Source organism: Oenanthe melanoleuca, chromosome 2 (genome assembly GCF_029582105.1).
Source record: "Oenanthe melanoleuca isolate GR-GAL-2019-014 chromosome 2, OMel1.0, whole genome shotgun sequence".
NCBI classification, from domain to species: domain Eukaryota; kingdom Metazoa; phylum Chordata; class Aves; order Passeriformes; family Muscicapidae; genus Oenanthe; species Oenanthe melanoleuca.
In genome coordinates, this window is record NC_079335.1 from 108,350,757 (window position 1) to 108,378,150 (window position 27,394).

At 39.5% G+C, this 27,394-nt stretch overlaps 1 protein-coding gene across 1 annotated transcript in view; it reads left to right on the plus strand.

The window, feature by feature from the left end:
- The first annotated feature begins 3,967 nt into the window (after window positions 1–3,967).
- Window positions 3,968–27,394, plus strand: part of OSBPL10 (oxysterol binding protein like 10) — a 112,259-nt gene continuing 88,832 nt past the window's right edge. Inside the window, exon 1 of the mRNA XM_056483148.1 lies at window positions 3,968–4,438. Within this exon, the coding sequence (XP_056339123.1) occupies window positions 4,167–4,438 (272 nt within the window). The 5' untranslated portion in view covers window positions 3,968–4,166. The remainder of the gene's footprint in view (window positions 4,439–27,394) is intronic.

A 27,394-nucleotide genomic window follows, 5' to 3' on the forward strand; every position in this document is an offset into this window, starting at 1 on the left:
GAAGGACTCTGTAGGGCAAGAAGGAAGAGATGGTAAAGCTGAGCAAGCCTTGGGCATTTCCATTCAATACTTGAATACAGGCAGAAATAGTTTCTGTAGACCATATAGCTAAATTCCTCCATATAATTATGATGGTGAGAAGTTGTGTGGCAATCTGGTGATGGAAGGAGATAAAAAGAAATTGGAAATTTATTTTCTCAAATTGATAATTTGAGAAAACTGTTTGCTAGGAGAGTGTTAAAAAGGTAGAGAAACACAAACTACCATGTCCAGGAAACATAAGTTAGCAAATGAATTATGTGCTGACCTTGTTGTAGAAGCTAAAACTGTGTAGTTTAGCAAAGGACAGAGAAAGGTCTCTGTTTCCTGATAAGAACAAAGAGTACTGAATATGTTATCTTACCAGATGTTTTGCCTTCTAAAAGGTGCGATAAATAATGAGTTACTTTGATTCTTTTGGATTCTGAATAAAAGAAGCGAAATTTTGGTTTGGTCAGAGAGTGAAAGTAACATTCTAAAGGAGGACTGTAACATAGCAGCTGTGTTACCTTGGAAACAGTGTGAATCTTCATCATGCAGGTTGCATTAATAAATAGATAATTAAGAATACTTGTAACAAAGTACACATCATGTGGTATTGCATCAGACTAAGTCAGTGTGTATTACCCTGAACTCTAGCTCTACTGGGACAAACCACTAGCTAAAATAAATACAGGTTCAGTCATTTTAAATAACATAAATAACTTAAAACAAATGAGGTTAGGAGCTCACCCGTATCAAGATTGCTATGAAAGGTTGTCCAGCTCTGCTAGATTGCAGTATGTACAAACTAGGAAGGAAAAAGGGATTAGAAGAACGGCACATTCTTTTTCTTCAATACAATATAAAAGTTGCAAACTGTGTCAGTGTTTGACTCAAAACCACCGTGGGTTGACCCAGAAAAAGGAATACTTAGTATATGAAAAGCTATACCATAGGTTAAACCAAAAGTCTTTCTAGTCCAGCACTTTATTCCTTCCACAAGTAGGTGTTTAGGAAAAGACTAAGAACAAGGCAGGTATTAATTAATCAATAAAGTAAAAACAATCTATGAGGAGTCAGTAGAGCCTTTCTGAACTTCAAATGCACCCAAAATACTTTGGTCAACCTTGTTTAAAGGTTCTTCAAGAACAATTGCCTTTTAAATCCTTCTAGATATTTAGCATCCAAATCCATCTCCATAAGAATGAGTCTTACAAGTGTAAATCATGTGAGAAAGTAGCTTCTTTTCCTTGTTTTAAACCAGTTGCTCCATAGTTCTTGATTCATGAGAAACAGTGAAGAATAACTCCTATTGCTCTGAATATCATTTTACACATTGGTTGTTTCTTTTTCAAGTGAAAACCCTGCTCAGTGATCTCTCTTCATATAAAAGCTGGGATTTAGACTTTTCTCTTTCTACTCTGCCCTTTTTGAAGGAATATTATAAATGCAGGGTTGTACAGATACTGGCTGTACTATGGATTTATATAGCAGCAAGCTGTTATTTCTGTTTTTCCTAATGAGCTTATCACAGCTGTTTGTTTGATTACCCTTGAACACTGACTGAGATGGAGTTTTCAGAGGACTATTTAAAATGTCTCGAAAATCTCATGCCTGAGAGGCTATAGCTAATTTATAGATCATCATGCCTGCATAGTAAAAGCTATTTTCTCCCCATGTGCTTTACTTTGGCTTTTAGCAAGACTAAATTTCAGGTGCCATTTTATCAGTGATTTAGTCACCACTGTGATATCCCTCTGCTATTTTTTCGCATTTGATTGTAGCTTTAACTATAAGCAAATGAAGAGATTCTAATTTAAGAAGATACTGAACAACACACCAAACTCATAGCGGTTTTCATCTATTTGAGAATTGCCCATTTATTCCTGTGCTTCGTTTCCCATCTACTAACTAGTTTATAACCTACAAGAGGACTTCTTATGTTACCACATCACAGGAATCCTTCTAGCACCACTGAAGCATGCTTTATGATTTGGCAAAACTCTCTGGGGGCGTAATATACTTCCAGCCTGTTACCCCTTTTATTTAAGAAACTTCATGATAAGTGCACCATTGTTACTTGAGTTTTATTGTACAGAAATGTATGGAGAAGCATCTCTGTTCTTGTGTAAGGTCAGTTATTTTCCTGACGAATTCCTGCAAAATTATCTTCCAGTGAATTCTGTGGAAGGCAGAAAACACTACATTCCTTACCTATAATGCAGAACATACACATGTAATGTGTTGAAGTGGCTGATGTGGTGACACAGTTCATTAAAACATATTCTTCCACAGTTTTGGCCTGTCATTGTAACATTATGAAGACAAATGAAGGAGTCTCATTCTTATCTCCACCAAGATAGTCCATCTGAGCTTCCCAAAGGAGCATTTCTTTTTCATTCAAATGTTTCCTGAAAACTGTGGTCAGCGGAAGTAGAGTTGAGCCTAAAAATGAGGATTTTCAGGTTGTGGTAATGGAGTTTCTTTCCATTGTAAAAAATGATTTGGGAATTTTACATGAACATCTCAAGTAACAGATGCGGGAAAATAGTTACTATGAAATATTATATATTTTAAAATAATTAAGTCCCTAATCTTTGTCTGTACCTCAAGAGTTGAGCGTTATATGTCCCACCCATGAAATATTAAAATTCGAGTTTCCAGACTGCAGTGCCTTAGTATTTAACTACAACATGAGAAGTTTAACCACCCAAAATTCAGGATCAGGTTGCCCAACATTTCAGCTACCCAACCACAACCCATATGGTAGGATTTTTCAGAGAGAAAACTGGGAGAATCTAAGTTAGGATCCCTCCTCTCTGTGCTGTTTTATACGGGGAATGTACACATCTAACTGTGTGTGGATTTGGATAGTTTGAGTATCTTCTGAGGTGCGGAACAGAAGGCACGTGATACTCTACACTCAAAAAATCTCTAGTACAAAGGATTGTTAAAACTGTTCCACAGTTTTTTTTAAACTGTTAAACCTGTTTCACAGGGTTAAAGCACAAAAACAGGCTCAGTTTATACTTCTCAAAGACTCGAGTCTTCTCTACATTTCAGGTCCACAATTATAAAATGTCAAGAAAAATAGTTACATCTCTGGTATGCTGAGAAGATAAACATTGTAACATAACTGAGGCACTTGTCTGAGACAGCAAGGACGGCCATAAAAGTGATTCGTGGGTCTGGGCTGAAAGTACAGAAGCTGCTTAGCTTGTTATGGTGATCTGGAGGTTGCATCCTCTCCTTCCAAGAGGTGTGGACTTAGATAATTTTTTTGTAAAGTGTGGATGAATGACATGACTGATGTGGTATGCTGATACACACTACCTGCAGTGCCTTGAGCAAGAATATCGTGCTCCTGAGTGCTGGGCACACCACCCAGCTCACGAGTGTGCTGCTGGTGTAGTGTACCACGGACCGCCACCTCCTCGGTGGTGACGGGGCACAGCCTGTGCAAGCGTCAGCCACACGCCTTGCGGCTGGGGCAACCCGCCGGCTGTCCCCGGCCCGCATCCCGCCGCTGTCCCATTGCACATCCCGCCGCTGTCCCATTGCACATCCCGCCGCTGCTCGGTGAGTGCCTGTCATGTGGCGGGCGCGTCACGGGGGGCGCGGTGCGGCCGCCGGGGCCGGAGGCGGTCTCGGTGCGCGCTCTGCCCCCGCCACACGCGTGGGTCTGCACGCCCGCCCCACACGCGGGCACCGCGTCCCTGGGGTCACTCCCCGTGTCGCACGGCGTGTGCGTGTGTGTGCCGGCCGCGGGCACCATGCAGTCCGTGTGCGTGCTGTGCCTCTCCCCGTTCGCCCTGTGCCTCCGCGTGTGTGTGTGCGGCCCCCGCCCCTGCGCGGCCCCGGCCTCGGCGGCGGCGGCGGCAGCGCCCTGCCCCTGGCTCGGGCGGGCGGGGCGCCCGGGGGGCCGGCGGGCGGGACCCCGCGGAGCCGAGGGGCGCCGACCGCCGCCCAACTCCCCGCAACGCCAGGCGAGGAGGAGGCGGCGCGGCGGTTCCCTCGCCCGCCGCGGCCCGGCCCCTTCTCCCCCGGGCGCCGCCCCTCTCCGCGCCGCCCGTGAGTCAGGGCTTTGCCGGGCACGGGCGGCAGCCGCGGCCGGAGCGGACGGGCAGCCTCCGCCGCGGGGCTCCATGGAGAAAGCGGCGGGCGAAGGCGGCGGCAGCAACAGCAGCAGCCGTAGCAGCAGCCGCCCCACGTCGGCGGGCTCGTCCCCCTCGTCCTCCTCCGCCAGCCGCGGGCTCCCGGGCCGGGCGGCGGCCGCGGGCAGGCTGGATGGAGGCGGGGGCGGCGGCAGCAGCCCCGGCTCGGCGGCGGCCAGCCCGGGGGGCGGCAGGCGGCGGGAGCTGGTGCTGGAAGGGACGCTCAGCAAATACACCAACCTCCTGCAGGGCTGGCAGAGCAGGTAAAGCGCCGGGCCGGCCCCCGGCGGCGCTGCGGGGCCGCGTCCTCGCCCCCGGCCGCCCCCAAGATGGTGCCCGGGCAACCGGCGCTGCCGCCCGACCCGACCCCAGACTCCTCGCTGCCGCGTCCCGGGGCCGGGCTCCATTCCCCCCTGAGCCCGCTCTCCTTCCTTTTGTTTGGCTTGTTTATATGCCGAGTTTGGCACTAGGGCGGGCGGGGAGCTGACCCGGCGCAGGGTCGGAGCGCTGCCCCCAGCGCGGCCGCCGCAGGTGCGGGCGGGGGCAGGGGAGGGCTGGGGCTGCTTATGCTGCCGTCCCTGCGTGACAGGGCTCTGTTTTTGAGCTCCTTTTTCTACCATGTTAGTCCCCGTCTCCTTTGAAGTTAGCTAGATAACTTAAGAATTAAAAACTTAGAGCCTCTCAAAATATATGCCATGCTTGTGATGATTACTGTGATTTTTTTCACTATGAGGTGGAGACAGTGGAAACAGTTACCTTTGTATTCAATGAATAACTTACGTTGCTATGTCCTACCTGTTTGACAAGCCCTAATTTATGCTGATATGGTGACAGGCCTAGGTCCTGCAATTTGTTGGGTGTGGACAGGCTGACTTGCATCTGTGGAAGTCCCGAGGAAGGTCTGGTTTTGGTCTAGTTGTAGTGCAAAATGTTTAGAGTTGGAGCCAGACTGTGTAGTTAATAGTGCTGTATTGGGATTTGTTGAAACCAAAAGAGTTTTCCTGTTAATATCCTGCTTTTTGTTACTCAACTTTGTCCCCTTAGTGGATGGATGAAGATGCATGTCCAAAACTCAACTTTTCAATATAAAGCAAAGCTGTGGTGATTTTAAAGAGAAGAAAATGTTCTATAGAGAGAAAAAGTGCAGGACTAGTTATAAAGTTCTGTACAGACCTTTAAAAAAACTAAGAAAAAGACCTAAACCTGCTGTTATTTATATTAGGTGATCGCAGTGGCTGGGATCTTGATGTTCTCACAATAAATTTAAACCATTTATATGTGACAGTTGCATAAATGCCAGTGATGCTCTGGTGCTGACTCCTGTGTGGCTAAATCAGTGCTAGGACTACTGTAGCAGTACTTCCTGAAGAATTTCAGGAGCTGGTCTGGTTCCATACACTGGAGGCCATGCGTAGGTGTACCAGCTATAAATTACAAGGAACAAGTTTGGTATGAACTGGAGACACACTCATCTCCATTAAACTTGACTGCTTCAGCATAGGTATAGAGAAGGCCCTTTGCTGTCACTTGGGTTACTGTAGTTCTGTTCTAGATGCACATTAGACTTTTACCTGTTGGTTTATTTAGTCCTCCTGTAGTTTTCTTTAAGAAACAAACACATATTGATACCTAAAATGTAGGATTGAAATCTATTACTAAAAATTAAAAGCCCCCTTGCCCACTTTTTTCTCCCTGACACCTCCATCTCTTTTTTTGTAGAAACAATAGCTCCTTTTACTGTGTGTGATTTTAATGGTTGTTAATCTGAAATTACAAAAGAGAGGTAATTGCTTATAAATCTTTGGGTCTAAAGCTGCCTGTTTTTTGTAAAACACTAAATCTTTAGTAAGCACTAAATCTTTGATAAGGCTACAGCTGGAAATAGCGTGCCTAATCTGTACATGTCCAAGAAATTTTACCTGCAAACATAATGGAAAAAAGATAAATGTCACTTGAATAGTTCTACCACAGCACTTGGAAATTAATGGTGATTTATTTTCAGCAGTCTTTTTTAATACTACTTTACTGTCCTTTGTCAATTGCCAGTTGTATTTTCTGTAAGTCTGGCTTTTTGAGCAAGTAGTTTATCAAGAGGCAGCTTTTAGGCTAAGTAACTTTTTTAGTTTGCTCACTATGGTCTGTCGATGCATGTAGCTGTGGTTTGGGATGTGGAATCTGATACAAGTTCTAAACAGATCCTTTGAAACTTGAGGCTCACAGAAGTTGATCTTACTAAATGATGTTCAATCAATGAGTAGTGATCCATGGGCTTGAGCATGGTTGTTCGTTTGACCTTCTGGATATTTGTTATGGAATGTGTTTACTGTGAATTGGAGCTCATTCTGTAATAGTCTGTTAGTGACTTTGTAGCTGGCACCTACAGCATATTTGTTAGCAGACAAATTAGTTTTGCATTTACTTCATTTGAAAAAACACAAGATTGTTTAACGGCATGATCAATACAAGCAGATGGCATGAATATAAATAAAATGGAAAAATAAAGCAAAAACTGACAGAGTTCACTTATCATGGATTTGGAATGTTCTTCTTTAAAGCTCCTTATCCATTAGCCTAAATAATTTAAATGTAGTTGATGTTAACTCTTACCCATATGGTATTGGAAGTTGAAAGGCTTTCCTAGGTTATCCAACACTTAGTGTGCAGAGTAGCCTTTATAAGTCTGAAGCAATTACTGTAATTTGAATTATAATAGTGTCACTTCTGAATAAATCTTCCTTTATCAGGCATATGCAAGATAGTCTGATTTTGGATGAGGCAACTGAGTATGATCAGTGAAGCATCACACTTCATTTGTAAGCATTAACTGAAGTAGTTGAAGGCCTCAGAATCAGTCAATCTGGATAGCCACATTGCTTCATATTTTGAGAATTTCTGAGGGTTTGTTGTTTTTTTACTAAAGAAATCCATTTGTTCTGCTCTAGCAGATCAGGAATAACCCGATCTGGAAATGAGTGAGGCGATTCCTCACCTTTATGACAAGCAGCAGGAAACTTTTTGTGGTTTTGTGTTTAGTTTTTTTGAGGCAGTTTGTTGTGTGAGAAAGGTGTCAAGGGGCCTGGGCATTTGGAGCATCACTGCTTAAGTCTGTAACTTTCTGTGGATTTATTCAGGTATGGATACAGGGAGTGGAGCTTAATCTGAAACAGACTCTTTGACATAAGAACACTTGTGTCTGGTCTGAGACATTAGTGCATCTGGCTGTCTTTACTATGAAATTACAAGTAATTGTGTTCTCAATTGAAGAACTGTTACGATGAATTTCTGTTGGGATTTACTTGTTACATGTGCGTGGGAGGGCAGAGCTTGTAGTTTAAGCAGAAGTTATGTGGGTTTGATGGGCAAGTTTGTCTGTAGTGTCATCTCATGTCATGCAAGACCTATTTTTCATTAATTAATTTGAAATTATTGAAATATTTACTGCCTGTGACATTACTATCCTGTCTTTTGAGTAGACTGGCAAAATGTTGTAAAAAAGTCTTAAAACTCCCACTTGCCTGAGGTAGTAGGAAATTCATGGTGTCTGCATCCCCCTCTCTGCTTTTTCCTTGAAAATACTTAGTAGTTACTTACACTTGCAGGGTTTTATCCTGCAAGCATATATAAAGTCCTGGATCATTTGCATTTGAGCTGGGACTTAAATTTGGTTTGTAACAACAATAAATGGAGCTCTAGCTGATTGATGCTTTTGCTTTTCTGAGCTGAACTGCTCTGTGTAAGTTGTTCTGTAGCCCAGGTGTTTTCCAAAGCATTATTTTGGCCTACTCCTGTTTCCTCTCTCAGTTGGGAAATGTATTGTGTTACCAGCCTGCATGAATCATGCCTGACTTCTTGTGCTTGGGCACCACCACACTTCTCTTGGGGATTAGCTGCATTCCCTGTAGGTCAACAAAGAGTGTACTTTGGGGCAGTCTGGGGATTTTTTGCACTCAGGTTCTTTATCAGGCTCTCCAATGCTGTGGTGTAGTCTCTTTTCTTGTGTGGTTGCACAGAGCAGTCGCAGTCTGATTCCTGCCACAACCCTTTCTTATTATCAGTGTCCCAAGCAGCAGGTAGCCATCAGATTTTAGGGGCTGATTTCACTGGCTCCCAGAGCTTGTGCTGCTCAGACTGCAGCTGTTACAGGAGGGTTTTCTGTGTATGCTGGCAAAATGTGTCAACAGTGTATTGTGCTGTAGCACGAAAATCTGTTTGTAACATTATTATTATTTTTTTTTTTAAAATTTTATATGTATACTCCAGAGAACAGATTGTGACCTCTTAGAAGAATTGACGAAGGTATCTTCAAACAGAGTAATAACCTTCCTCTCTCTGAATTAGCTGACTAGTCTTTCGCAGAATTTTGTGATTGACACATCTGTTTGTGGAATTTTGGGGTAGTTAGCACCTCTAGTATTTGCCTGTTCTTCAATGCCAGTCAAGTTGTTCGAGCAATGAACTGGGGCATTTTTCCAGTATAAAAAAGTAGTATATGGTTACTGAACAAGCTATATGACTGTGGTTGTATGGGTATACCTGTATAGCTCCTGAGAGGGAAATCTGTCCTACAGAAATAAACTGGGGTGTTTAGTATAAAAATAAACCACACTCCTGATAAGCCATACTAGCCATATTAAATAGCCTAACAGTAGACAGTATCTGACAAGGAGAAATTAGTCAGATGCTTAATTTAATGTTTGCAAAGTTTTCTGAAATGGGCGTTTCTTGTGTTCTTACTGGAATTAGATTAACACCAGCTCCTCCACTGTGTATTTTTTCATCTTAGTTTGATTCTGTGGCATGTCTATCCAGGGCTTTGTGTAGTGTTGTAATACTCTCCAGGATTTATTTGCAGAGTCTGTGAACAGGGAGACTCCCTTCTAAGGAGCTGGAGATACATTATATTCTGTTTCTTCTGTTGCTCTACATCTCCTTCTTGAATTTTGGAACCTTGCTTATAATTTGTTAGGAATTGTTGAAACCTTAAGATTTCAAGACTTCTTTAATATTAGGGTGCTAACATTCTATTAAAGATTTTACTTGCAAAATAGATTTTGCTGGAGACTCTGTTGTCCCTTCACTTGTAGGCTCTCTTTGTAGTAGGTGGCAATATGAAAAGGAAGAAATCCACTTAAACCCAACTTATTTTAGTTCTCTGGGGCAAATGATGTTTCCTGTGGTAAACACTCAGTAGCTGCATATTTTACATTATTTAAATCAAGACATATGTCATTAGTCTTAAATAAACTTGGAATTTAAAATGCCAAAAAGTCAGTTATTAGTAAATTCTGTTTTGGATTAAGGCATTAATCTGTTTTCTTAATTCTAAGATCTATGTAGCAAAAATAATCACATTGAAATGTAAGCTTTCTTTTTTCTTCCTCTCTTTCCTTCACTTTTTGCTGTTGAAACTTTCCTCCTTAAATATCATTAATGCTCACTAAAAAAAATGAAAATAAAAAGAAACAAATCAATATTTTAAAATGTATATTATTAGTTTCTTTGTAGGAAAATTGAAGATGAGGTGTACTTCATTTTTGTTTAGTTAGTAGTTGATTAAACCTAACTGGTTTGATGACAGACTAGTTGATTAGTTTGAATAGCTTTTGCTGCTGCCTCTAAACAGCTCTGTTGGGAGAATGGAGAAGGCACTTCAAGCAGTGAATTTGGAGAAGGATTTCTCAGCCTCTCTCTTACCTTGTTAGAATTCTATCATTCTCTGCCCTTCAGTAATGCTTGCAGGGAACATTTGGAAGAAAACAGCTTTGAACCTCAGGCTAAAAGTGAAAAGGATGGTCTTGTGGTTAAGGAATTGGTTTGCACTGTGGGGGTGTGGATTCTGGTTGGAGAACTGCCACGGACATTTCTCTTGTCCCCAGGCAGGTAACCCAAGCTCTTTGTTCCTTAGCTGCTTGTGTCACATGGTGTTGGGGCTACTTATACCTATGCAGAGGATAAATTCATATAGTGGATAATAACCTAATGCAGAAGATGCTTGGTGATAATGTAGGAAAAATCTGTTTGAAACAGATGAGGCTTGGGCATTTTCACTCAGGCAGTGTATTTGGGATTTGTGAATGCTCTTCAGAGCTGAGCAGCAGTCTTGTACCAGAGGGAATGAAGTGACAGTCAAAATAGAGCGTGGTCTTCCTTTCACCCAGATGTCACACTAAGCTCTCAGGCTGTGCAAAGAAGTGTCAGTTGGCACTAGCACTGAAACAGGCACTTGCCCTTCTCTGGGTTTTGTTATTACTGGCTCATTTTGCTGCTGGCTTTTTCAATGGTGATTTCTGTGCTTAGCAAGGCAATGATAAATGTGGTTAGAGGGAGCACATATGCACTTGCTGGCTCATTTAAAAAGCCCCACCAATTTATGAATATGGATTTTGTTCATGTAGGAGAAGTGACAGTAGGTTGTTAAACTAAGGTGCCTGAAGTAATTTTATGAGTATATAAGAATTCAAAAGTTTTCCCTAGACATTTTATATTTAAAATCAATTGTTCAGTAAGAATCTATTTGGTCTTTAGCTTCACCTAATATTCTTACTTTGTTTTTCTTGACATATTTAAAAGACTAACTTTCTAAGTGAAAAGGTTGCTGAAGATTGCCATAACAATGCTTTTTAATGTTCAGCTATATTTGTTAAATATGTATTATAATGAATGATGGGAAAAAAGTAGTGAATTCGGTTCATTGAAAAATGCTACTAATGCAACTTTATTTACAAGTATCTCGGCATTGTGCTTTAGATCTTGGAGACTTTTGTGAATATCTTCCTGAGATATTTGATTACTTTTCAGGACTTAATCCAGAGAGATGAAGTTTGCTTAGTACTTAACTGTTGCATATAAAAATGTTGCCGTAAATGCTGTCTAAATGCTGCTGCACTTCACTTTCCAAGTTGGCATTTAATTAGTAGGTAATTTAAAGCTGGAGGGTGGAGATTCTTAACTACTCAGTTGTATAGCACAAGCCATAGTGTTTGCCGTGGTTTCTGTTTTGTCTAGGCTTGTGTTTCTCTTTGGATATTGATCTGAGGATTTATCTTCTGGTGATAGAGGATTCTTCATCATAGCCATGGGAACAATTTGCCAGGAGTTAATGACTTCTTAAAAAACTGCCTGTTGTACTTAATGTGTATCGGCCTTTAACTCTTCACTGAGTCTCGTTATGCTGGACTGAAGATACTGCTGATCACATTTGGGCTCTACTTTCATTATTTTTGGGCAGGCTAAGTGGTTATCTTTTGTCTACGTTTGTAGCATCTAGACCAATGGAGTTTTCTTGCTCCAAGTCTGCTCTCCCATTAACTTTAGTAATTTATGATAGTCCTGATGGTTATTCAGTGTTTCCAAGTTTTTATTTACATGGGACACCAGAATTGTGTACACATTCAGTTGTAGTTGCACTTGGGATCAAATACAAGCATAATGCATTCTGTTTGCTCCACCTCAATATTTATTGGCTGCTTAAAATGTTCAAAGACTATTAGCTTTTTAGGTCTTTGTTGGTTATTTCTTAAAAATTAGGTTGTTTTGCCTCCTAAGTTTAATTGTTAGTCTGATTACAGACAGCACTGAGACTTCATGTTCCCTGGTGCTGCTTGGATTCTCCAGGCAGGTATCTCCGTACCCACGCTCTTGTTATTTTCTGTTTGCTTAAAGCTGCAACATCCTGCTGCTTGATATGCCATTTTCTCCTGGTATCCAGTATAGTACTTGATCCAGGACCATATGGTATAATACTACCCAAGTGAGTGCCAGAAGTGTCAAAATGAAGGGTAGCACTTCCCTTTTTTTTTGTCTGGGAAGATGTTGGAAAGGATTGCTGTGGTAGCTGTCAACCTGCAGGCTGCTCTCCACAGTTGGCATGCTTCTGCATATCCCCGGTGATGTTTCTTGGGCTTTCTCATGGTTTGTGTAGGCCCTGTTTTTTGAGGGGGTAAAAAAACCAGTTAATTATTTGTTTAGGAAAATGATTAAAAATATAGTAGAGGAAAGTTATTATTAGTTGGAAGAATTATTTGACCAAAATAATCAGTAGGTTTTCCTTATGCTGAATTTTTATGAGTCAGTTCTTTTCCAGGTGAATCCTGTATCTTGTAATTATGACTTTTCTGTCACTAGATATATAATTTTATTTTGACAGTATTGGAAAGCATGATGTTGGCTGATGATAACCTATTTTCATATCATCAGCAATCTTTATGGAAATTTTTCCTCCCATGTAGGTCATTGCTAAGCACTCCAAAGTCAAGTACTGATTGCCAAAAAACCCTATTAGAAATACATTCACTCAAATAACCTAATTTAGTTATATTTTCAGGCTAGCTCCATCCTTTAACTGTTTTTAAGTGCATTTAATGTATAATTTTCTGTGGTTTGGGTGCTTTCCCTTGTTTTTGATGAAGAGGAGCTGGATGCACCAAGTATTGATGAATCTTAACCTTTTTTTGTCATTCACTAGATGTGTGGTATAACCTAACAATTTGTTTTTTTTTTTTTTTTTTTGTTAAAATGGCAAATTTAAATTTGGAATACGAGTCTTCAAAATAAAAGACTGAGATACATTGATGTATAGTACTAATTGCTATATGCTTGGTGCTTGTTTAGGACCCTCCTGCAGGCTGAATGTGGTTGCTGTTGGGTATCAGCACTTGTAGGTGCCTTAAGAGGTACTTGACTGAAAAGATCCTAGTTGGATGGTTGTAAGTTGAAATCCGTAAATCACTGTTTTTATTGTGGTTTTGAGTAAGTTACTACTACGAGTTTACATACTAAGTACATATTTCTCAGTGACTGAGGAAATGGCTTTTTCCAATTGCACAGCCTTTCAGGGGTTATCTCTTCCTTTGTTAAGAGCTATGCCTTATATAGTGTGCATTTAGTCAGGTGTACAAGATTTTTTATTAAATAAGTTGATGTTTATTTGATTTGCTTGAGAATGGACTTGGACCGCAGTTAAGAGTAGTGGTGAGACAGGAAGCACATGACTGTGAGTTGAGGCTATGTGTTGATAAAGCTTCAGTGTTTACCTTATATACAGAATTGTGAATCACACTCCACTTTCAGCTACGTTGTTTGCTACATCTTTCATTGAGGTGGGGCACACACACTGTGAGAAAATCTGCACACTCCAGTCAGAGTAGTGTGTTTAACCTCAGCTGGAGAGAGGTGTGTGTGTTTTTCCAGCTTTGGTGTATCAAGAAAATCTTCCTAGTAAAAGGAGACTTGTTTAAGCAAATGCAGGCAAGACCAGGCATTCTGCTATTTGTGTGCTTGAATTTATGAAATGAAAAAAAGAGGAGGGAAGAAGAGAGGAAAAGGCCGATTTCTTGTCTGTTGCCATTATTTGTAGTCAAGTTTCTGTGTAGTGCTTTTATCATGGAGAAATTATGAAAATAATGAACTTAGTCATGAAAAAGATACCGAGGTATAGACAAGTTAACTTTATCCCAGTCCAAACCAGCACAGTAGAGGAGCAAAACAGGTTGTTCGCTGCTGCAAGCATCGAACATTTGGCATTTTTGTTTGTTTAGTTGGTGTGGTTTTGGTGTTTTTATTTTGGTTGTTTTTTAGCTGAAAGATTTGCCTTCCGCACCAGAAAGTGTAGTGTGGGTTTTGTCTCTACTTTCTTCACTTCTCTGCTTTTCTCCTGTTTTATGAGTTTAGTGAGTTTGTTTTCTGATCATCATGTTCATGTGTCAAAATTAATCCTGTTTTTATAATGCAAGTATGAAGAAGGGATAGTTTGGCAATAGAACAAGGGAGGAAAAAAAAAAGAGTAGAATGGCTGGAGAGTTTTAGAAAAGGGGTTAAAGCATCTGGAGGATGGACTGATCAAGGCAAACGGCACATGTAGTGACAGGACAAGAGGGAATAGTTTCACACTGAGAGTAGATTTAGATGAGATGTTGGAAAAAATTCTTTGCTGTGAGAGTACAAGGCACTGGCACAGGTTACCCAGAGAAGTTGTGGATGACCCATCCCTGGAAGTGTTAAAGGCCAAGTTGGATGGGGCTTTGAAGAACCTGCTCTAGTGAAAGGTGTCCTCCACAGTGGCAAGGGGCTTGGAACTGGGTAAGTTTTAAGGTCCCTTCCAACCCAAACCATCCTGTGATTCTCTGAAAGGGAAGAAACAGGGGTGAGACAGAAGTAATGCTCAACTTAAGACAGCACAAAGCTAGACCTTTACTTCTTTCCAAAAAAAGTCTGAAAGTTGCATAACATGAATGCAGAATGAAGTCTTGAAAACCCAAGTGAGAGAATTTGTTCTTATTCATACATTTAATACTGCCATTAAGAATGGCACACAAGAAGTAGTGAGGAAAGTAGTATTTTTTAAATTGCAGAATGTGTAGTGAGGATTTTTCTGGTTTTTCTTTCTTCCCTTTGCCACCTTCTGTAGCAGAGCTAATTTCAGGCAAGTAGAGGACTGATGTGAATAGCAGCCAGAGGAAGCTGCTGACAGTGTCCACTTGGATATACATTAACGTGCCAGACTTACCTTTGCCCTTTTAAACACACTTTTGTTTATATGGGAATTTAAGCATTTGTGATAATGAAACTGTTTTCCTGCTAAAGGTTATAAGCATTGTTTCTTCATTTTTGATTAGTACACTGATGATCTGGATTTTTGTATAACAGTATTTCTAGAAAAATATATATGTTTACAAAGCAGCAACCTAATGCATAATGCATAACTTCTTCAGAAGTTGTGATTGCTCACAAATCTAAATATTCTTTCTTCAGAAGGATCAAGGCTAATACTCTGTACATCTCACAACATGTTAATGAAGCCACCTTCTTATGAATTCTGTGGACTGTATACGTGTTTCTAAGAGACAGTGTGACAGTGTTGGCAAGATACTTGGTAAAGATGGCTGAATATCAGCTGTCAGGATAAAGACCAAACATACAAACTTAAACTTATCGTTTCAGTCAATGAATTAATAGTCCTAAGAGTAAAGGCAAGGGAAACAGTATTGGATTGTGAAGTATTGGCACAGAAAATTGAAAAAACTATTCTGAGATGATGTAAGAAAGGTTTGGTTTCTGAAAAGCTTTGTCTGAACAAGCTGGGTGCAGAAGAGCTGGAAGGAAACCAGTGTGCTGATCTTGTTATCAAGATTCTTACTTTGTATATCATATTTTCTCCCATTGGGTATGTTTGTTCTTCCCAGCTGGGAACTTCTTAGACTGTGGATATAAAGAAAAATTTCAAATGCTGAGAAGAACAAAGAGAAGGGAAGACATAAGATTGCGAACTTTAGAAATTGTCAAAGACCTTAACTTGCCTTTTGCTTTTTTTTTCTTCTCTGTATTTCTCTCCCTGTATATAAGAAATGTATGCAGTTCACAAAAATGGCATTGGTATAACATACGTGAGTTCTCAGCCCCTTGTATATGACAGTGAAGTGAATATTTCTTGTCCAACGGGTTTTGCCAGTGAAATAATATTTTAAATGAAACTTATAGTTGGGAGAAATGCCAATATTCATGGGGTTCAAGTTTGAGAATCTACATGATAAATTATTTGCATTTTGAAAGTGAAAATAACAACTCCTATAACCATTACTGTAAAAAACACAGAAGAAATTTAAAACCAGATGTTTTATTCCATCAACTTGCACAAAAATATTGTTGAAATAGATGTGTCCAGAAGGTGTTTGCCTGCTAGAAAGTATCTGGCATTTAATGTATTCACTTAGAATATATCATAATACTTTGTGTCTAAAACAGCTATTGAGAATATACCCTCAATTAATTATATAAGAAGTACAGAGTGGAATGGAGGAATGAAGAATTGGCTTGAGGACTGGTGTCTCCTGGCATCATGTATGTATCTTTTTCTCCTGGAAATGGCCTTTAAAATTTTTGTTTTCCTTTTACTGGTGGTAATCAGATCTTATTACTATGATTTCTTTTGACATAAATTACATGAGTAATGTAGATATGTCCACAAGCCAGAAATAGCTAAATGAATATGAGGCAAGTATTAGAAAGCCAGATTCTTTAATACAGAAGCTTTGTATAGGCATTGTAACTCTGGTGACCTAGATTGATGAAGATAAGTGTGCTTCTGACAAAAAGTGTTTCAAGCTATTTCACTTTAGAAATGGTTTAGTTAGAAATGGTAAAGGAAAAGAACCCAAACCCATGAGCTTATGTCTTTATCAGTATTGCAGTGCATTACTCAATAAAAATAAAATACTTACTAAAGTTGTTTGTAGCACAACTTTTCTATTGTTTAATCTTTTGACACCATATTTCATGGTGATAGTGTATTCTTAAAATACCCAAAGTTTTTTTTTTTTTTTTCCCCCTAAGTTAATATTTTTCATCTGAAAATACCACAGGTACTTCACAAAATTTGAAACATCAGATGTGATGCTTAACATTCCTGAGGTTTGAGTAAGAGATGCTGGATCTCTAACTGACCGCATCTTTCCTCATTAAATGATTGCTAGATTAAATATATATATTATTTTTCTTTTCTTGGTGTAATGGTGGGGTCTGCAAATGACTCTCATTGATTACGAGATGGTTTTCAAATCTAAACATTGATTTTTTCAGTTTACAGGAAGTTTATTATTTCTTGAGGTCTTTTATTCCTTGATGTTTTTAGCTGCAGACTAGAAAGTAACAGTGAAGAGTTTCTGTCTCCTGGCAATGATTCTTGCTGAGGACAGGGCATTTCAAAACAAGGATGATCTCTGAAGGTCTGGCACAGAAGTCGGTGAAATGTGGTACGACCTCAGCAGAACTCTGCTGACTTAGGGCAGCTAATTGAAAATTTATGCTATAATATCCATCAATGGGATGTGGTTATGCTTTGAACTTCATTGGATTGCATTATTGTAATACTGTACGGTCAGTGTCTTTCTTTGACAGGTTCTTGTTCTTAAAAAGTTGACTTCAACAAACTAGCTTTTGAATATTGAAAAGATGTCAACTTGAAATCTGATGGATCTAAAAACAAACTAGGAGTAATCTTGAATATACTTGAAACTTTCTGTCATTTAAAAAACATAAATGAAATGCTTACTAGTCCTTAACATAACATGTACTGAGAAAAAAAAAAATCTTACCTAGTATTGGCAATCTTTATAATACAGTTACTTTCTTTTTGTAGAAAATCACTATGTAAAATTCAGTTTTTTACAAATCAACTGTGTAATCATGCTGTACTTCCCTGTCCACCCTTCTGTTGCCAGTACCTCTGTTACCTTTCTTTTCTTCAAGCTGTTTTGAACATCCTAAGGCATTTCTGTGATTCCATATTGTGTTTGTAAAAATTACAGTTATAATTGATGCTGTTGCAAGTCCTGTCCAGTTAAGTCTGTGTATATATTTAATACTTACCAGGCATCATACAGTGTATCTGCAATTGTTCCACACCCAATAAAGAATGCAGTTTACTGTGCCAAGTAAAGTCATCATCAGGGAGACAGTGCAAGGGATCTGGAGGCTGCTGATAACATGTGTATTTCATATTTTCCTTTTCTATTCCTTCTTTTCTCTGTTTCTCTCTGGGAGACTGCTTTAATCCAAACGTGCTATTGAGGCTTACTTCATAATTATCTCTTCTCCTCTCAAGTCCCAAATTGCATTGGTTAGGGGAAAGTTGATAATTTTCCCCAGAAGTGAAAGCTGGGGCACCTGATCTGGGAGTAGTTCTGTCTAGCTGGGTATGTTTCCTCCTGGATGAGGAAAATACAGCCAGAGACTGGAACACCAGAAACTTTTAATTCCTTGTTTTTCTTCTGTCATTAAATAACTTGCTAACAGGACTGCTAGTTTTCCCCTCCAGTCGTCGTATTTTGATAGTAAAAACCCTAGTGAAAATGTAATTATGCTGGGAAAAGCACTGGTACTCTTATCCTTCTTTTCTAATTAAGATACTAATTTAGACTTGATAGTCATAGGAAGCTGTGAGAGCAGCCAGGATCTTAAAGCAGAGCTCACAAATCTGAGAATGAGTTGCAGTGAGCAATTGATAACCTGTGGGTTGTGACAGCTGTGTTCAGCTGCTCTGTCCTTGCCAGGGGGTCAGGGGTTCAAACTGGTGGTTTGCTTCTGCAGCTTTCTGGTAATCCAGTGCTTTTCCAGCCTTTATGTCCTTGCCTGCCCTGTGCTGCTTGCAGGGTGTAGGCAGGCAGGTGATGCCCATGTTCGGCAAGGCTGGCGAGTTGTTTTGCTGTGGTGGTTTGTGCTGGCTGCCCTCAGCCCTGCTTTGGTGTGCTCAGCACTGCATGGCCTGGGGTTCATCTGCACCTCTGAGCTCAGTGGTGGGAGCTGCTCAGCTGTACTGAGCTGATTCACAGCCCAAAGGGTAGGTCAGCATGGTGCAGCTTGCTTCATTCATAACTGCTGTTGGCCAAAGGAAATCCTGTGACACATACGGTTATTTTGCTGTGCTCTGAACCAAAAGGCTAGCAGATTATTCAGGTATAGCTCAGGGCTTCCTGTAGCACACTGGGAGGTAAAAGCATTGGAAGTGTCTCCTTGTGCTTTGACCTTTCATAGAAGGTTCAGGTGACTGTGGAAAGTGGTGGGAGGCTTAGGTAGCTGCTCCTTGGGCACGGGGTTTCTAGTGGGAATCCCTGAGTTGAGGGATGAGCTGCAGAAAATAGCTGGACCGTCTAAGCAGACTGGAGCAGCTTACTCACTTAGGTTATCTTTTCTCTATGCTAGTTTGTAAATGGAAGATTTAAAGCCTTGAGAAGGAGAGCTGAGCAGCTGCCAGCTGTAGTCTTGCTGCTTGAGCTGAATAAACAGATTGGCTGTGGAATATTAAGCTTTTCTGCAGGATTGGATAAATGATACAAGCCCTGTCTTCCTGCCCATGTTCTAAGGATCTCTCTCCCATTTATTATTTGATCTTGATTTTGGGTATGGTGACAGCAAGTGTAGGGGAGAGTAGTGCTATAGGAGATCGACTGGGGAGTAGAAAACATTTGAAAGTAAGGATATCAGATATAAAAATATTACAGGTGCTAAATATTTGGGGTAGATGAGCTGTGACCTCAGGTTCCAGAGAGGAGGCTAATGACAAGATGCTTTTTGTAGCTTTTATTCCTCTTGAGCTTAATAATTGATTTTTCAAAAGTGGCACTTAAACAGATTGAGCATGGAAATCGGTGTCTTAACTGAGGAAGCTGGAAAGCTTAGTGGAACTGTCACTAGTAATAGAGAAAGCAGCTAGTATAGGCAAAAATATAGTATAGTTTCTCACAGATATTTTTTAATTGAGATGGTGTCAGGGCATCAGGAACAGATGTCTGAGAGACTGAAAATACCTGCTCTAAGTTCTCATGTTGAGTTTTAACTTTCGTGAAATAATTCTGTCAACTGGATTTAATTACTAGAATGCTGAATTGCCTGCTTTTTAACAGAAGAATAATAGAATTATGAAATTAACTTGGTTCTGGAAATGTGAACTATTTCTGCTCTGGCAGTTTATTTACCTATTACCTCCATTTGTTCTGTGCTTACATTTTTGTTTTGTTGGTGGTATTGTTTTCTGTTAGGTACTTGGACTCTTGGATGGGTCTGTTCTGTTTAAAAGAGTATTTTACACTTGTGTGTTGGTTTATTCCACTCCCCTCACACTTTCTTGCTGTACACATTTGCCAACAGAGGGTTCAAAGGTTCACTTTAATTGTGTCATGTTTGTACTGCGAAGGAAAAAATGAAATTACCCTTTGTGTTTCTAATCACAGGAAAAAAGTTCCATATCTTGAAATCCCTGCTATCAATTTTTTTCCTGAAAAAAATCTTTTTGTGCATTGTTATCTGCTCTTTCATTCTTTCAGAGACTGCATAGTAGGCAAGCTGATTACTGCAGTTCTAAAAGCAAGCATGAGGTTTAGTCTTAAAAGAGTCTAAGAATATGCCTAAATTTATTGCTGGTGTTTTAGTCTGTTATTAAGAAGTTTTGCTCCAACTAATTTGTGGGATTTTGGTTTTTGTTTTCCTTTGTGGGGTTTTTTGTGTGTGTCTTCCCCCCCTCCCCCTTTCCCTTCCATCATGCTGTCTGCTTCTCAGTGCTCAAAATGGAATGAAAAGCAGAGAGGGATACCTTGTCAAATGTTGCAGTGCAGGTCCAGTGAGAGTACTAAGGAGTGTGGTGAAGGCAGGTAGTAGAGTACCAAAGAGCACTGCAGAGAAGGAGTGACCTTCAAATGTCAAAAAATCTCTGTTGGGAACGAGATTGACAGTTTGTGCTCCATAAAGTGAATTAATAATACTGCTTTACAATGTTTTATTTTGAGAAATAGTAAGTGTTTTGAAAAAAGCATCTCTCTGTGGTTCAAATTTTCAGTTGGGATATTTCTTTTTGGACTTTTCTCTACCCTCTGTTTTTTGCTTGAGCATTTCTGATTCTAATCTGGATGTCTCAAATACAATGAGCAAGAGGAGTTATTTTTTTGGGGAAGGAGGAAGTGGAAATAATTCATATGTTGTTTGTTTGTGGTGTCAGGTAAGAGAAACTTTCAGCTAAGGAGCAGCATTTATTAAGACTTTGCAAACAGTTGATAACGTTTGATAGACTAAAAGAAGACTACAAGCAAGTGGAGAAGTGGAGAAGTACTTAACACACCATTGATTTTTTAATCATAATTAGGGACAAGGAAAAAAGCTAGATGGAAGAAGTCTTTAAACTGCACTTGCAGGAAAGACATAGAAATAAATTCTAGGTCATTACTGAAGAGAACTTAGTGTGGTTGAGTAATTTTACTTGCTTCTGTTTTTTAAAGCTATGGGCTTCTGGTAACTGAAGGAAAACATACTGCTTGTATTTGCAAGTTGAGGAAATGGTTAATCTAGAACAACAATCTATTTCTTACTCCAAATCTCCCTGTAGCATTTCATTATGTCTGTGGAGTTCCTTTAAGAAGTTTGAAATGTAGCCTAAATGTTGAGGCACTAAAAGTAAGATTTGGGGTTTCAGTTGTTACTAGAACCATAAAACTTCAAGTCTGATAGATATCTCACAACTTGATGTTATTTCCTGTCATGTGGAAAAAAATCCTTCTGTTTTGCTATATTTAATGCTGGTTTTCACCTTTACTTGAAGGTGAGAGCCTTTAAAACCTGACCTGAGACACTATAAAAATCTGCAGTTGAACTAGAAGCAGACTCTAAGAGATGTTTTTTATTTGTCTCATTAAGTTAGTTCATTGTTCCATAGTTTTGTCTTTTCTAGGCAGGTCATTCTGCTTTATACCTCTGAGCAGAGACATTGTCAGCATGCTTAAAATAATTTTATTTTGCTGTAATATTGTCATTTTTGGTCTAATTTCTTTAATACTTAGTATTAGCTTATTTCAAAGGGGAAGAATTCAAAGTTTTCTTTTGAAGCTGTTGGTTCATAGCTTTCATAGCTCGAAAGTTCATAGTTTCAGTTATGGCAAAGGAGTTATTTTTGTGTGGGAGGGTGGATTAGATCAGCAGTTCCCAAATTATTTTTAATAGTAGTGTGATTGTAACTATAGAAATGGCAGCAAAAATTGTTAAGCTTTAAAAAAGATATTAGAGAGTTTAACTTCTGTAGAGCAGACTGATTGCTTTTGTATTAAGAATGGCATCAAATTTTATTTGAAAATACTTACCTGCCAGCTGATATGCCACTTTGACTCTTCTCAGTCATTCAGTAAGATGCAACAGGGGATTTGTCAGGAACATTTGTAATGTAGGAGGCTCCTGAAAAAGGTTTTGTAATTTTAAAATGTAAGCACAGTGGAAACTAATTTGGCAGGACTGCTAGTGCTGAGTAATGCAAATTGTTCTTACTATCGGGTTTTTTTGACTATCTAAGATTCTTATTAGTAAAGTAGTTATTATTGTGAGGCAGGCTGTGTTTTCAGCCTGGGAGAAAGTAGTTCCACCTAATTGAGTAAAAGCTTACTTGGCAGGAGTTTGGGGTAGTTGAAAGTTGGTAATGGGGCAATAAGTGAGCTGCTTTGTGCTGTCAGGTCAGGACTGCTATGTAGAATCACAAATGCATGTGACCTTGTGGATGAGTAGAATATGCACCTCATTCAAAAGAGAGAAGCAGCAATGTGTTTTACTGAGGCAAAATTGACAGAGTTAAATAAATTTGATGGAATTAAATAAGGTTTAGCAATGGTTTGACAAGGTTCAACAAGCTTGATGGCAAGATTCACCTAATTAATTACTGAATGGAATAAAATATACATAGGAAAGTTGAAATAGAGAAAGGAGGACCCTTGTGTTAAGTCACAATGTTCAGGGGGACCCCCTTGCTTTCTTAACTCCTTATGGAGAATACGTGGAGCTGGATCCAGTCTTAGTCTCAGACTTGGACAAAAGTTGATCTGTAATGGAATTATCTGTACAATATCTGCAGTAATGTTTAGCAGCTGTGTGGACTGGCAGTGTTTCATTAGAGTTAACTCAGCATGCTATCAGTCTGTCTCCAAGAATCTGTCACACATAAGGGGTCTCTCTGTTTTGCATAAGGAAGGAGTCTTAAACCTTGAGCGGCCTCCCTGCTCAAGGGGAGACTCACCTGGCAGTTCAGCTACAGATCAGGGAGAGCTCCAGTTGGATCCATCCTGATAGGAATATTTATGCAGGGAAGTAGTTGGCTGCTTGGCAATGGTGTATACCGGGTGGGTGTCTTCATTTTAGCTGTTATTTTGTTATGTACTTTGGTTCCTTGCATTTTTGGGTTTTGAAACCACCTTTTGAAATATTTTTCCTGAGGCACCTTCTCTCCCTTGTACCAGAGCCAGGAGCTTCCCAGCCTGCAGGTTCACCATAAGAGAGACCTGTGGCTTCTTAGTCAGCCTGTACCAAATTACAGCCTGGGGTCAAGTGTATCCACACAGACCTACAGCTGAAAATACTGACAGTCCAGTGGTTTCCCTGTGATGTTTGTAGCTGCAGAGGATTTTTTTTTCCTGCTGTATGCATGATTCTGCAAAGTCCCCCTTGTACCCAAAGACTGACCTGGCTGTGTTATTCTGACTCCAGCTCTCATTCCTAGATTGGCTGTACTGGGCTGTGTTGCTGTGTGCTGCTACTGGGCAGTGATGGGGAGCTCTGCCTGACATCAAACAGGGGAAGGCTAGTTCAGCTGAGCTAGGTTTCTAAGGACCAAGTCAGTAATTCTTCCTTGAGGAGGGAGAGAGAGTGAACTGATTTCACTTGAGCTTTTTAAGGGCTGCTTTTTTCACTTAGCTCAATTATGTGGTGTAACACTTAGTTGAGATTTTGGGGGAACAGTTGCTCTTTATTTTCACCATTGCTGTGGACTGTGGTGTAAACATGTTTCAGCCTAAATCAGGTGATTGGCGTTTGGAGATATAAGTTGAACATTTATCTTATGTTTAACCTTCTTTTTCCTCCTTCATTATAATTAACTGATCAGAGAGTAATTGTATATATTGAGAAATACCAAATCTACTTCATGTATTTTCTTGGAATGTAATTGTTCACATAGAATGGAAGCACTAATAAGAGGATATCTGTGCTGATTTCCTAAGTCTTCATCCATGGCGATTACATAAAATGTAAATAAGATTAAATATAGTTTTGAAAAGGTTTTAGCTTCCAGGGAAGTGTCATGTTCTTTAGAATTTCATAGCAGTAACTTGAACAGAATTAAATATCTTTGAAATTGGTGAGAAGTAGCAAAACCCCTCAATTTTCACTAACCTAATAATTAGCCTAATGTACATATAATCTGGTGCAGAATACTGTTTTGCTCTGGATGGTGGTTAGAAGTCTAGCTATTAAGGTGCTTTTTTAGACTGCAGTGTCAAATGATTCTTCAGACTTCTGTTTATTTGGTTTTAGGTAGATTTAATGAAAACCTTTTGGCACATTCCATTGTCAAACTGTTCCACTTGTCTGCTCCTTCATCTCTCATTTCATTTCCTCTCTAGATTGTGTCTTGTTTGTTGACAGCAGAATGGTTGTAGTAGAACTGATGTTCTGTCTCAATAAATCATGACATGTGACTGTTCTAATTAATTTTCAGCAACATGCTTCTGTTGAAAACTTTTAGGTTGGTGACATCTTTTTAATAAGATGGTTTATGAATCCTATCTAAACTTTTATGTTTTATGTTCAAAAATAAAAAATGAGGGAAGAGAGAAGTAACAGTGAAGATAGTTCAGTGATTTAGTTATTTAGTTTAATAATTACCATATACCAAATAGTGCAGTTGTTAGAATAGAATTTTCAGTAGAGTTGTCTTTCCTCTGACTTTGAGGTTTTTGCAGTGTGTCTTAAAGCAACTTTGATTTCCAGTAAGCAGTAAAAATGAATTTGAAAGAACTTCAATGACCATTGTGCTTGCATTGACATTTACTCCTTTTTTATTTATGTGCAGGTTCTTGACTTACCACTATAGGCTGTTATTGTTGAATATAGGACTGTATTCACTGTGAAGAACATTAGGGTTTACCTACATAGATAATTTCCCTGGCTTTTAAAATGGAGAGTCCAAGGCCAAATAGCTTGGGCTGCAATAACAGACTGCTTTTGTCTTTGTAATTGGCTTAAGATATGACTTGAATGATAGTCCTGATTTCTGTACTCTCGTTAAATTGAGCAAAAAGCAGTACTTGAAAGTAGCTGAACTACTCTACAGCTACTTTAATTGAAGCTGGAGTAGTCTTGTTAATTTGAGCTTCTTCTTCTTGTAGGCTTTGCTGTCTGTTTTATGGTTTGATTACCTGAATAGTTTGCCTGATATTCATGCCTGGAGATGTTAGGCCATCTCTTGATTTGTCATCCAGTGCTTGTCTCCTTCTCAGCATCAGCGTTTGTGCTGTTGTCCAGGGTCACTCCCTGTACCTTTGCTGTTTCTTTCATTAATATTTCAGTCCCTGAAAGTATTTTATCTCCAGGTGAAATCCTAACTAACATTGGGTTTGGCATAAAAACAAAACTCAGGGTCATATTGGTTTTCTCATAGCCGAGTGTTTTTCTATATTGCTTGTCAGCAGAAGATAACTCAAAAAATCTACAGATATCTGAGGATGCTTCTCCTGGATTGGACATAATATTCAATAACAGTAATGCTTCTCCTCACTTACCAGTGAGGAATGCAAGTTGTTGAAGAGAGGGGAAAAGTCAGAAACAAACCAACTTTACCTCTGCTAATAAAGGTTCATCACTGGTACACCTTAAGAGGGAAGCGATAATGAAGCTTAGGATGCAGCCAGTGGGATATAGTGAGTATTGGACACAGGGTGTGTGACTTTGTGAGGTTTTACTGCTTCCTTCATACATTTTATGACCTTCTAGTAACATAGTTCAGAGGGCAAGCTCTAGTTGTTGAGGCGAATGAGAGGGATGTGGGGATATTTCAACTGAGTATAAATTTTTTGTTGAACAGCCTTTTTCAGGGGTGTATGTATTTGGGATTGTTAAAATTTAGTAGCCTCAAATTGTAGAGAATTTGGATTACAGATGATAATATTTTGAGATAAAACTGTGATTTAGACCTGGTTGACTTACACAAACTCGGTGGGATATGGTTTTCTTTAAACTCTGTTGCATGGTAATGCTGATACAAAACCAGCAGTTCCAGGCTCTGAGACTGTGTGTAGTGGGAGCATTATGTTAGGCAACTGAATTTGCTGCGAGTCTCTCATTAAGCTTCATGAGAACCAGGCTGTCAAATGAATAGATTTGATTTGTTTCTGGCTGTTGTAGTAGCAAGTAGTGAAAAAACCAAGCAAAGGTCACATCTTCTCTAGTCAATCCGAGAAGTCTTCTGGAGGATGTGACAAGTAGCAGACAGAAATCTCCATAAAATACTGCCCTTGGTTAAATCTCACTTCATCATTGATTTGTCTTCATATATTACCATCTTGGAAGTGTGTTCTCTGTGTGTGTGTGTGCATGTCCCTACTTAAAGGAGAGACTGTTGAAAGAATAATACATAGTAGTGTCAGTCACTGTTGGACTCATTAGTGCTCTGAGCAGCTGCCTTCCAGTGGCTGCCTTCAGTGCTGCCTTTTTTTTGATTACTTTCCTTCAGATTTGGTATTTAGTTTATTAGATAGTTTTATTTTTTGGTATGTTAGGCCAACTTCTAAGCTGTTTTTTAAATTCTGTATTTTATTTAAGTATTTAATGGAAGATGAATGGATACTAGGCACCAGGCAATTTTTGATGTGACGTGTGCCTGCCAAACCTGTCAGATCTTTTGAAATGTGCTACAGAAAGTGTCAAGCAAAAAAGTGCCATATTTTTTCATAAGGTCGAATATTTCTGTATCACTTGCAATTTTGGTGGGGTTTTGTGTTGCAGAAAAGAATAGGCAATAAGATTCCTGGCATAGCTGGTGTAGTTTTGGGAGGTGTTTAAAGCTGTGTGGTAATGCAGCTATTTGGTCAGCAGTAGTTTTGATAACTGCTAATGTGAATAGTGGGATTTACAAATATTAATGTGTAAAGGCTTTCACAAGCTAGGTATCATTGATTGTCTCATTACATATATATATATATATATATTTTTTTTTTTTTCCTTTATTTTGGGGAAGAAACTCAGATTTTTTCCTGATTTTCTGTGTATGTGTGTCCCTCTCCCCCCAACATTTAAGCCTGGGGGACTTTTTGTGTGTTTCCACTTTTGGATTTTCTTGGTAGGTGATTTGTTATGAAAATGAAAGCAAATCAGTTTTTGTCATTTACTTACTTACTCTCACCAAGTTTGTTAATAATAATAATAAGTTCTTTTAGCAGTTGTTTCTCTGGCTATTCTTAAGGTACTTAGCAACTACAATATTCCTTGACTAACTACATGCATTCTACTTCTTTGCATCCTCTTGAGGATAACTGGGTGAAAGCTGACCATCTGAATGTAAAAACCAATTTAGCTAGATTTAGGGATAATAGAAGAAAGTGAAGCACTTGATTTTTGATAGCTGCCTTGTTTATTGGTGGGATTTTTATTGCTGGTTGGGACAGAAGAGTACTGCACATAGACTTGGAGCAGAGAAGCAGTTGTCCATACAGGCTGCAAGGTAAGTGTCTGTAATTTTACTTTCTCAAAGGAGCAAAGCCTAGCTCCTAAAGTGGAAAGGGGGACTGGGAGAAGATGAACCAGACGGCTTCCTTCCTTTTGTTGTCCAGATGATTGCAAACAGCTCCTGTAGGCTTGGCTTCAGTGAGAACTGACTTACCTGATGAGCCTTGTGTCATGCAGAGCACTGCCTTCCCCTCAGATGGGGA